Source organism: Coptis chinensis, chromosome 4 (genome assembly GCF_015680905.1).
Source record: "Coptis chinensis isolate HL-2020 chromosome 4, ASM1568090v1, whole genome shotgun sequence".
Taxonomy (NCBI): domain Eukaryota; kingdom Viridiplantae; phylum Streptophyta; class Magnoliopsida; order Ranunculales; family Ranunculaceae; genus Coptis; species Coptis chinensis.
Genome location: NC_141459.1, coordinates 9,501,602 through 9,513,374, shown reverse-complemented (window position 1 = coordinate 9,513,374; position 11,773 = coordinate 9,501,602). Strand labels below are relative to the sequence as shown.

The following is an 11,773-nucleotide window of genomic DNA, read 5'->3' as shown; positions in this document are numbered from 1 at the left end:
CCGAAAGAAAAATTAATAGAAAATCGAAAAGTGGATGCAATTGCATCAAACTAACCTCAAAGAATAATTAACGGAAAATTGAAAAATGGATGCAACTGCAAGGAACTAACTTTAAAGAATAATTAATAGGAAATCAGAAGTTGGATGCAAATGAATGGAACTAACCTCAAAGAATAATTAACGACAAATCGAAAATAGGATGCCAATGCATGGAACTAATCTCAAAGATTCATTCAGGTGTAATTGAAAACTGCATGCGAATGCATCAAACTAACGTCAAATAATAATTAACTGAAAATTGAAAACTAGATGCAAATGCATTAAACTAACCTAAAAAATAATTAACGGAAATCGAAAATTGGATGCAAATGCATTGAACTAATTAAACTCAAATGATAATTAACTTGAAATAGGAAACTGGTAATAGGGTTATATACTAAAAACATTACTTTTGTATTAACTCTAATTCTTTATATTTTGAATTAGAATCATATGGGCAAATGTTATGCATATTATATATGTTATTAGTTATATGCATGTGTCTAATACTTTATGTTGTAGATGATATGGTGTGAACACACAGAAGATCATATCATCAGTACCTTATGAAGTATAAGTAATTGTTCACAATCTAGATGGATTTGGACAAACCATTAGTACGGTTGTAATATAATCTGGTATTAGTCTATCTTGACTATATGATTATACTAGTACACTTTGTGTGTATTGAACATGACCAAGTGAGGTTGTTTCTCTTTATACTGACTGTGTAAGAGAACAAACGCCTCTGTTATTATGGATGTTTGTCCTCCTAATCCGGATATAATAACAGGCACTTACATGCATTGTACATTGCTTTAAATCATCAATGAGTGAGATTCATTTGTGAATCAACAAACTCGATGGATTGGGTAATGATATTGTATGTAAGGTGTGCTGTTGATTATAGAAGGAATCCGTGTCCCGCAAGAAGTCGGGTTGGTGATGTCCCTTTGAGGAGTTCAAAAAGATTGTTATGTAAACCCTGTAGGTGGATTTATTCCGATATGACAATGAGGTTGAGTGGTACTACTCAAGGACATAAGAAGTTGATTAATGTAGTTGTCAGTAACTTGACTTAATCAACGGACATTCGATGTCTTAAACATGGGGAGATCAACGAGCATATAATATGGTGCCCATAAACGCTGACACGTAATTTGGGATTAGGGCGGTAGTGCAACAATGGCCTTTAGTGGAATAAGTCATTTGTTGACGGACTTGGGCCATGTGTTCTGGGCGAACATGTGAATCCCAAGCCCGTCAGGAGGCCCAACCCTAATTTCTCCTCATGGTCCCAGTTGTAGTCTATAAATAAAATACTCTCTCTCTGGCCGAAATTCACTATTCACTAGATTAGAAAAAGATGCAAGGAAAGATAGATCTAAAATTGGATCTAGCTTTGTGAGAAAGAAGGAGATTGGTAGATCGTTGTCCACATAACGTCCAATCTATTCTAAAGGAATACAACAGAAGATCAAGGGGTTGATTGTTGATTCGGATTCATAAAGCTTGGATTCTCAGAGTTATCAAAACCGGATCTAAAAGGTATGTTCTCAATCACAAATCGTGGACACCCATTGATTCTACGCGTGGTGTTCGCGGTTTGTAGAAATAGTCATTCTGAAATAACGGTTCCTACAACTGGATGCAAATGCATTTATCTAATCTCATAGAGTTATTAACGCGCAATCCAAAACTAAGTGCAAATTCATGGAACTAACCTCAAAGAATAATTAACAAAAATTGAAAAACGGGAAATCAGAAAATGAATGTAATTGCATTGAACTAACCTTAAAGATGAATTAACAGAAAATCAAAAACTATATACAAATGCAATGAACTGATCTAAAAAAATATTTAACAGAAAATCAGAAATTAAATGCTAATGAATTGAACTAACCTCAAAACATTGTTGTTTTATGTGTAGTGGAAATGTCTCCACAAGTATATAATTGGGAATGACTTGCTATTCAAGTATATTCAATATGAATTTTGTCTCATTGGGCATTTTCACAAATTTTTATCAAACTTCTATTATTAAAAAACAAAAAGAACTCGAAGGGTTTTTATAAAAGTCGCATTATTATTATTATTATTTTATGGAGTGTGATTTTCATGGTGCGAGAAATTTGGATGAGTGACCAATGTAATATTTATATCTCATAAATGGATCTATCTACATAGTTCAATTTTTTTTTAGAATAATTTAATATAACGGCATCCGTTCGTAAGACGGGTTGGAAAGCTAGTATTTATTGATATTATCCATAATTAACCTTCTAATGCCTAGAAGTATGGCGACAATGCCCTAAACAATTTAACGAAAAATAAATCCGAGATAGAAGTTCACTAAGACAGCAAATATGCCGACAAAATACAAATGTATCGTACAAAACCGAACTTTGGTCCCAATATTAAAGGGTTGTCGGGACGAGATTCAGATCTGTCTATTAAACTGCTGAAAGTGATAAGGGGAAAAAAAATCGGCAAAAATGAATGTAGAAGAAGAAGTTGAACGTCTGATAGAAGAAATCAAACGGCTTGGTCAAACACAACCAGATGGTTCTTTCAAGGTATTCTCGATCTCTTTCTCTCTCATCATAATATCTCGTCGTAGATCTGTTACAACTGATCTTGCGATCCGTTACAATAGATGCATACAAAGAGGAGTACATGTTTTTTGTTTTAATCCGAGACCTTATTACCGATGCATTGGTACATATTTAATATTGTTTTTTTTTTGTCTGCTTTGAAGGTTACATTCGGTGTGCTCTTTCACGATGATAGGTGTGCAAACTTATTTGAAGCTCTGGTTGGGACTCTGAGAGCAGCAAAGAAGCGAAAGATACTAACATATGATGGTGAGCTACTGCTTCAAGGAGTTCATGACAATGTAGATATAATTTTGAAACCGTCACCAGCTGCAGCTACAACGGCTTCCCCCATTGTTTAAGGATTCTTCAATTTTTTGCTCTATTTGTCTAATTGTCCTTTGTTTTTTCCAAAACAAATATGCATTCTTGCAAACATTGTCCCATTGGGGTTGAGGGACTTGTTCCTGTGCTAAGTCCGTGTTTATGTTTAGTAGCTCTTGTTCATTTGGAAGTGTGCTATATTAGTTTTCATTTTCAATGCCAAATCAAAAGTGTGATGTACTTGATTAGTGGATTGGTGGTTAGTGTTTATTGTTTTTAATCAGTAAGATGGATTATTGGCTGTCCGCATCGAAGGCAAAAGCACGATGTTAATTTCCATACATGAAAAAACTGGCCGGTTTTAGCATTCAGTATCAATCCTGCGTAATTGAGGACCATAATCAGCAAACATAAAACTCTTCAAAGAAAAACTGTTTTGATAAAACATAAAACATCTTCCCTAACCAAGAAGTAAATCACCTCTTGGTGTACACTAGCTTTGAAGTTCTCTTGTAGAGATGTGCAATTGACTTCTCTTTCCGGAACACTTGTTTTTGGAATGATGCTCGTTCCAAATTAGAACTCAATTTAGTTTTATGTAGTCATTAAGATTAATCACCAATCTCTTGGCAATACGGAATTTCAAATGCAACCCAACATTTACATCCCCGAATGCCATTAATTAAACCCTTGATATTATAAATACACCAACCAATAAACCTGCTCCTTAAAACCTTGGTAAAATAGTTACAAAATTGCCATGTCTCATTGATCAGTTCAAACAAATCAGCTGCATGATCCTTTTGCAGTCAAAATCAGTAATCGGTACTACATGGCTCAGATCATGTCTCACAAAATCCTCCTTGGATATCGAAGGGTAGTTGAAGCAAACGAGCAGTCTTCCCCTCTTATAGATGGTCATAACAGTAGGGAAGGATGGTCAGGTTATGATTGTCCACTCAAGATGAACGCTTGGAGGAGGCTCTGTGCAGCCTGAGTCTGATCGGGTGTCCCAGATATGACAACAATTGTCTCACTTGTTCCAGGACGAGGATCATGGATTGAAACTTTGGCACCAGAAATCTGATACAGAATGTTCCAACCACAAGGATGAGAAAAAAGCAGATGCTGAAAATAAAAAAGGAATTTGGAATGCAATATCATTTAAGGCCACTTGGCCAGCTTTTCGATATATGTGATTGTAAAATTCGATAAAGCTACGAAGGTCAGCAAACAACTTTTCTGTTAAAGGTTCTGTTCACCAAATATGATTGCTAATGGTAATAAATTATCATCTATTCGTATAAAAGTGGAATAGCTCCATAGGACATAGCAAGATAATTAATTTTTTTTTATCGATAAAACGGAATACTTTAATTAGTCGAATAAGTACAGTAGGTTACAACATGGTTTTCGTACCCAGAAGCTAGAATAGTAAATGGTAAGATAACTACTATAAAGGAATAAATGGAAGGTAAAGTTGTGCAGCACTCACCTGTCTTAGACGGTTCAGATTGGTACCATTTTCCCCATAGACAGATCCTAAAACTTGTTCGGGAACTAATATCTCCACAGTAGTATTCGTTACGATAGCGGTTTTGCCTCCACTGGAGAAAAAAACATAAATATCTGATGACCTTGAGTGAAAAAATCCAAACATCAACATAAAGAACCGGTTACATTTTGTGTTTTGGCAACCCGAAATGCAGTAAAACCGATCAATCAAACAAAGAAAACCAAAAACTTGAGTCTTATAACAGGGCTATAGTCTATAGCAAATTGTCTTCTATCTACTCCCCCAAATTGAGGAATCAGAAACATAGGCGGAAAAAAAATCCAATACGGAGGATTTCAAGCAACGATAAATAATCAGCTTGAACAAAGTTCAGTTTGTATAAGAGAGTGAAGGAAGTGGATTTGACCACCTAGTGTGATGCATTATACATATATACTATATATACATTACATGTGAAACAACAACCTGCAGATCACTTAAAATATGGAATGTAAAGCAAAAGCATATATTTGCAAAGATATTTGAATTTGAAGAGCAGAGCACCTAATAAACTTTAAAATCTCCATTTAAAGAGTCTAAACGTTTGTTCCATTCATCACATTACCGTATTGTTATAGTAAATCTCATCTCCGTTATACTTCATATTCTACTGTTGTTGTTGTTGTTGGATTGCTAGATATCCTATAAGACCGACCTACAGACCACCACCTGACTTCGTTGCTTGTGTGCTTCGACATACATAGCCAAACTGGGCGCCTACAGAAGTAAACCTTTCTAAATGCACAAGCTTTACTGTGCAGACGGAAAGCCCTCGATTAAAGCCATGGCTAGAATAAGACAGCTTCGAAGACGAATAATGCTATGGCAAAGCCTACAACTCTTTTATCTGTCTCCCACCCCATTCTTTCCCTAAGAAGAGGGGCCTCTGGTCTACCCTAGCCCTCCCCGATTGTCTTATTGTTTGTTGGTCTCTACTCCCTCGGGAGAAAGAAAAACGAAACCAATTCCACTGCCACCAGCAGCGGAAGCTCCATCGAAAAAAAATGTCAAAGATCTATGATGTTGGGCAGAAAAAACTTCTTCATCAGGAAGGTCATCAGAGATGACAACAGGATCATTGACGGGGTTGTCTGCTAACCAATCAGCAATGGCTTGCCCCTTAATAGCTCGTTGGGGTAGACATACAATCTCAAACTCCGATAGTTTAAGAAGCCATCGAGCGGTTCTCCCAGATAACTATGGCTGTGAATCCTGTGATAAGAGAGACTTCAACGGATCGGCCTTTGTCAGCAGATGAATTGTATTCCCCAACAAACATATAATGTATCAATTTCTGAGTTGCAAACACACCTTCTCAACCTTTGAATATTGTTGTTCTGTCGGCAACATAATCCTACTAAGGTAATTTATGGGACGTTCATGCCCCTCGTTATCCTCCTGTGCCAAGAGAACGCCTAAAGATGTATCGGTTGAAAAAAGATATAAGATCAACGGCCTCCCTGGAAGGAAGTGGGATCAGCATAAACGGATGGGAAAGAGAGGTAGGTGGGGCTGGTCGAACAACTGAATATCCGGACTCAACTGCTTAGGTCGTTGCGCTGGCAAAGGAAGGAGGGTGTTCCTGAAACTAGGTTACCACGGAAAAGGTTTGCCATAACCACTTCACCATACTTCCATAAGTTTGATCATCAGAGCTTGCGGCAAGGGACTGGACTCTACTTCCCTTCCTGTATCTATGTCTGTCTGCTGCTCTGCCCTTCTGTCAGTCACCAACACCATTCTATTGCCTATGCTTGTGAGCTATCTACTTCTTACGTACTTAAGTTGGTAAATGAATAGATGGCATTACCTCTCAGCTTCCATGAACGAACTCAGTGGAATCAACCTTCTAATTAATTGGCTATGCAATTAACTTTTGAATTAGCTTGTTTCATCTACGAGCTGAGGGAAATATAAGCCCCAAGGTAAGCTAAAAATTATCTCCGTCCTTCTGTCTTCCCCTCTCTTCTTCCTCTTCTTTCCTTCCTCCACCCTATGAAGCACGGATACTTCTATATGGGTGAAGTATCCGTATCCGACTGTCAGTCACCAATACCAATTTGGATTATCTGATTTTTAATTAATTTTTATTTTCCACTTCACGGGGGATACGGGGGATAAGTTGGTAAATGAATAGATGGCAATAGTAATCTCACAAATTTTTTTGGAACTTCAACAAAAAAAAAAAAAAAAGTGAAATAAAATCCAAGATAAGAAGAGATGCAAAGAATAAAGATGAAGTGAATTAAGATGTAGAAAATGACTTAGTTGAAGTTGGACAACTTGACTGACAAATCCATTGTATTGTTTTGAACTTTTTTGTTGACATTTGCTTGCAGTGTTATACACTTATACAAAGTTGCTGCTTAATGTGTTTGAATTGGTCATTTTATGAAGTAGAATTGCCATTTTAATTTGAATTTGGTGAAATATATATATATATATATTATTCAAACGTATCCATGACTTATATATTATTCAAACGTATCCATGACGTATCCGTATCCTATATTTTTGAAAAATGTCGTGTCTTCCGTATCCGTATCCGTGCTTCCTAGCCTCCACCCCCTCCCCTCCCCCTTCTTCTCCAATCATGCCCCCATTGCCTTGCACTTCACTAGTACTACCATCATAGGTTGCCAACTCTTCATATGTGTCCAAAAAGATGGCAAAATGCCAACTCTGCAGAAACATATACAAAATAGAGAAATTCCCTTCTAAGTTCCAGCCAAACTAGATGTTCAAGGAGACTCAGATATTCTTGTTTGACAGCCAGTCACACCCTCATATGTATGAGAAATGATAGGAATTCATCTACTGTCTCAAGTGACCCAAAATTCTTCCATAACATGAGCGATATCTTCCAAATAAACGTTCACCATCAGAGCAAATTTTGAAGAGGGAGAAAGTGGGTAACAGGATTAGGATTTCCACCACTACTGAAAAAATTGGAGGATCATATACAGTTTGTTGTCTGAAACACTACAGAGATAAACACAAGGTAACAGGAACTGAACAGCAGATGGCCCATAGGTACCAGACTTTCATTTATACTACTGAACTCAATAGTGGTTTCAGTTAAGAAAAATAGGAAGAATAAGAAAAAGAAAGAAAAAGGGAGGGGGAGGCAAATTCTTCATTCAGGATTACAGGGCACTAACCTGCCGAAATCCAAACTTCCCCTGAGGGATGTCAATCCTCTTCCAGAGTCTGTCATGCCTCTTGAATTACCTCCACCTATTGTCTGCAAAAGATATCACCATTAAAAAATGGGATAAAAATCACAAATCATGAGGCTTGTAGTTAGCCACAAAGAAAAGTACCTGTGATGTCCATAGCTGTGGAGAACGAGAGTGATCTAAACTGTGGGAAAGTCCGAGGTGATCAATACCATGTGCTAGCATAGTCTGCCTATCTATATTACGATGAAGGCCTAGAGATGGGTACAATGCTGGAGATGTTTGCTCCCGCAATCTTCCATAGGGACTGCTTTCATGAATGGTAGAGGATGAATAGATCCCCAGCACCAGCACCAGTACCAGTACCAGCACCAGCACCAGCACCATTCATCGTTTTATTGGGAAATAGGTTATCCCTTAGTCTACCAGTGACGTGAAACACAGCATTCTGAACATTTCTTAAATCACCAACTATCTGTAATAAACAGATCTCTTCTGATTAGAAAGAACTAGCATTTCTCAGGTTTTCAAAGTTTCCCAACCCAAACTTATCTGAACTGCTAATATCAAAATATAAAACATTAAAATGAAATCTTACAATCTACCGGTGTCATTAATTGAGTGTTCATACTTCACTACAACAAAATAAACACTCTCATACCTGGACCACTTGATCATTCTCTGAGTTAGACTTTGACACCTTATCACCTCCTATTATCCTTATAGCAGTATTAGTTAACTTCCTCATTTCTTGAATTATTGTGCCTCCTTTGCCCATCAAGCAACCGACTTGGTTAGGTGGTACTAGGAGACGTGCAGAAACAGATGCACCCTTGCTTGCATCTTGCCCCTTCTCAATGCCAACCTCCACAGACCTAGTAAACACACGTACAACAGCATTTTGTGCTGGAGAGTACCGTGATTCTGGATTCTACTCGAGAAGAAACCAAAACCAAATCAGAACACGACAAAATACCAATACCATCGTTTAAACATGGAACATGAGGTTAATAGAACAAAAACAAAAGGCTGGGGCAAACCTCCTTAGCAGAAACAGTAACAACACGCTCATCTGCCTCTGAAACAGATGATCCAACACTAATAGTAGCACCTGTTTCATCTTGCAGTGCCCTGACAATGGCCCCTCCCTTGCCAATAACACCTCCAACACTGTCGTTGGAGCATAGTAATTTGAACACAATTTCTTGTTGCCTCTGTGCGTCTAATGCAGAGATCCTATCTACCTCTGTTGGCAACGGGCGATTTCTTGAAGTATAATCACCCCTTGAAGGATAATCAAGAGAACTGCCGATGGTTGGTTGTACCAAGGAACTTCGATGTGGGAGCTCTCCATATACTTCAGGAAAAGTCCCTTGGACAGTCCCAATGGTCGGTTGTACCAAGGAACTTCGATGTGGGAGCTCTCCATATACTTCAGAAAAAGTCCCTTGTACAGCCCCAATGGTCGATTGTACCAAGGAACTTCGATGTGGGAGCTCTCCATATACTTCAGGAAATGTCCCTTGTAAAGTCCCAATGGTTGGTTGTATTAAAGAACTTCGATGTGGGAGCTCCGCATATGCTTCAGGAAAAGCCCCATGTAAAGTCCCAACAGGTCTGCTTCCAGCTGCCTGTGCCTTTTCAGTTGGCGGATTATCTTGGAGACGGCGGGAGATTGCAATAAGTGCTTTCTTTACAGCGAAGACATCACCCAGTATCTGGCACAATATCAAGCACTTTTCAACTGGAGAGGAGGAGAATGTATACAGAAAGTGCTTGATTGCAGATTTCAATAGCACAATATCACATCATTTTGTATACATATTTTTTTGGTAACTAAAAGAGGGTAATGATGTAAAGCACTTTTCACACCATTATAAAAAATTCACAATATTTTCTTGAGGTTTTGGTCGTATAACCTTCTTCCAAGGCATATATTTAAAAACATGTTAAAACACTATTTAAGGTTCTTACCCAAAACACCAAGGAATATAATAACTTCCATGAACATGTGTAATACAACCAAGTACCTAAACTTACCATAATATAACAGACTAAGAGAAATCGTCAAAAACTCGAGAATCTTACTCCAAATGAAGAATATGTTATTGTTTGTGTACAACTATATATTAACATGATAATATCCAATCCTATTTTTTTACTTGACAATATTACTATTAACACCAAAATTGATTCTTGCTTCAACGTTATTACCCTAAAATTGAAAATTCCTTTAAAGAGTATATCTAAACTGAACAATTACAACATCACAGAACATCATTCTTCAAAGGAGCTTTCATGCAGCTAATAGAGATATTAATTCCTAAACTTTGACACTGCACCTCTTTCTCTGTAAGTATAAATTGACAAAAGGAGAAAAAAAAAAGACTGTCAACATAACCTAGGACTACTACTATATGTACTTAGGTCTCATACGGATCACAAACAAAGTTTACAAACTCTTCTCCACCTCTTCTTCCGCATAGGAAAGTTAATGTAAGTCAGATTAACTAGCCTAATGCACCATAGTAAACTCTATCCAAGCTCATGCCTCATTGTAGAGCAGTCATTGGACAAATGTTGTTCATGTGACACCTTAAAAATAAAGACACAATCACCCCCCACTGCATCTAGTTACATAGATGACTAACAACAAATTTACTACAATTATCTTTCATATCAAGCATGGCCCAAACTCAAAACCACCCAAGTATTGACAATCCCATAAACTTACTGCATCTTTCTCAAGCTTACAACAAAATGCTCACTACATTCTGAAGCAATACCTATGAGGCTATGAATTTATACTACCTACATACGAACAATATAAAAACACACATTAAACCATTGAAAACAATAAATATAAAATGCTTACTTGTATAACTTCATCACCAGAAGAAGCACAAGCCGGACGTTGATCAGAAGGCATAACTCTAATTTTCGCCCCACTCTCTTTCCTAACTTTCTCAATATTCTTCCCACCTTTCCCCATTACTCCACCAATCTGACTAGTGACCGCAAGCATTCTACATGACACATTACCACCCGGGGGTGGAAATATCCCTTCGCTCTCGGCTTCCACATCCAATATCCTCTCAAACACTCTCAAAAACGCTTCCTGAGCTGGCGAAACTTCATACTCATCCCCACTCTCATCCTCCTCATCATTCAATCCTTTCAAAGTAATAATCTTTTTGGGATTCTCCTGCGCAACGACAAGTATAATTCTCTCGTCGCAAGCGTTAACGGGCTCTTCAATACGGATTTTGGCACCGGTTTCTTGACGGAAGAGTTTAACTACACTGCCTGATTTGCCTATAACACCACCTATTTTTGAGACGTGGCAGAGTAGACGTAGGGCGGTGTGTCCGTGGGGTGTGGTTAGTGGGTTCCTCGAATTAGAATTAGTGTTACTGTTGTTACGGCGTTTTGAGGAAGTGGTTGTTCCGTTTGAAGTTGGGTGTGGGTTGTTGTTTAATTCTTGCATTGTTGTGGAGAGATTGTGGTATTGTCTCTTTGCTGGTGGAGAGATAAACGATCCATCCATTATTATGGTCTCTTTCAGTGAGTTGAGTTTTGAGTCTATTGCTATTATTATTATTATGTTTGGGTTCGATTTGCTAACGTGAGATTCAAACAAGAAGGGAGATAGATGGATGGATTTCTTTTCTTTTTTCTGGGGATTCACAAGTACAGGTCGGGATTATGACTTTTTGACTTATGACCACCCTATCTCTCTATATCTTTGAGATTTTGACTTTCCTAATTGGGCTGGCCAAGGATAATTGGGCCCTCACTTTCTCTACTACCAACAGCAAAATGAGAATATCTACAAACTTCCTCACTCCCTACTCTCTCTCCTCCATCGCTTCATTTCCCGATTCCCTAACTCACTTTTAACTCACCCAAACCGGCAAAAAAACCCATCTCTTCAAAAACTAACTCCATTCTTGAGATGTTGGATAATAAATATATATACTTTCAATACAATGGTTAATGTGTATTGTAAAGTTGGGGATATTGAGATTACACAGCCGGGTTTGTGTCCGGATAAGGATGTGGATAATGCTAAAAGGGTGTTT

At 37.8% G+C, this 11,773-nt stretch overlaps 2 protein-coding genes across 2 annotated transcripts; one reads left to right on the top strand and one right to left on the bottom strand.

Moving 5' to 3' along the window:
* The first annotated feature begins 2,455 nt into the window (after positions 1–2,455).
* Positions 2,456–3,202, top strand: LOC147501736 (costars family protein). Its single transcript, XM_086606741.1, has 2 exons — positions 2,456–2,615; positions 2,798–3,202. Exons 1-2 carry the CDS (start codon positions 2,535–2,537, stop codon positions 2,993–2,995), a joined length of 279 nt encoding a protein of 92 aa, XP_086462867.1. The 5' UTR covers positions 2,456–2,534; the 3' UTR covers positions 2,996–3,202.
* A 342-nt stretch (positions 3,203–3,544) lies between these two features.
* On the bottom strand, positions 3,545–11,374 carry LOC147501735 (KH domain-containing protein HEN4-like). Its single transcript, XM_086606742.1, has 8 exons — positions 10,567–11,374; positions 8,732–9,409; positions 8,353–8,622; positions 8,061–8,166; positions 7,836–8,026; positions 7,674–7,756; positions 4,453–4,564; positions 3,545–4,040 (listed from the first exon to the last, which is right to left on the bottom strand). The coding sequence occupies exons 1-8, from the start codon at positions 11,236–11,238 to the stop codon at positions 3,903–3,905; spliced, it is 2,250 nt and encodes a 749-aa protein (XP_086462868.1). The 5' UTR covers positions 11,239–11,374; the 3' UTR covers positions 3,545–3,902.
* Positions 11,375–11,773: the final 399 nt, after the last annotated feature.

Excerpts from the sequence above, each read along its gene's own strand:
- LOC147501736 (XM_086606741.1), top strand. The coding sequence starts at position 2,535 with ATGAATGTAGAAGAAGAAGTTGAACGTCTGATAGAAGAAATCAAACGG. Across the intron at positions 2,616-2,797 it reads AACCAGATGGTTCTTTCAAG|GTTACATTCGGTGTGCTCTT; the intron begins GTATTCTCGATC and ends TCTGCTTTGAAG.
- LOC147501735 (XM_086606742.1), bottom strand. The coding sequence starts at position 11,238 with ATGGATGGATCGTTTATCTCTCCACCAGCAAAGAGACAATACCACAAT. Across the intron at positions 8,167-8,352 it reads AGAATGATCAAGTGGTCCAG|ATAGTTGGTGATTTAAGAAA; the intron begins GTATGAGAGTGT and ends TGTTTATTACAG. Across the intron at positions 8,027-8,060 it reads GAATGGTGCTGGTGCTGGTG|ATTCATCCTCTACCATTCAT; the intron begins CTGGTACTGGTA and ends TGCTGGGGATCT.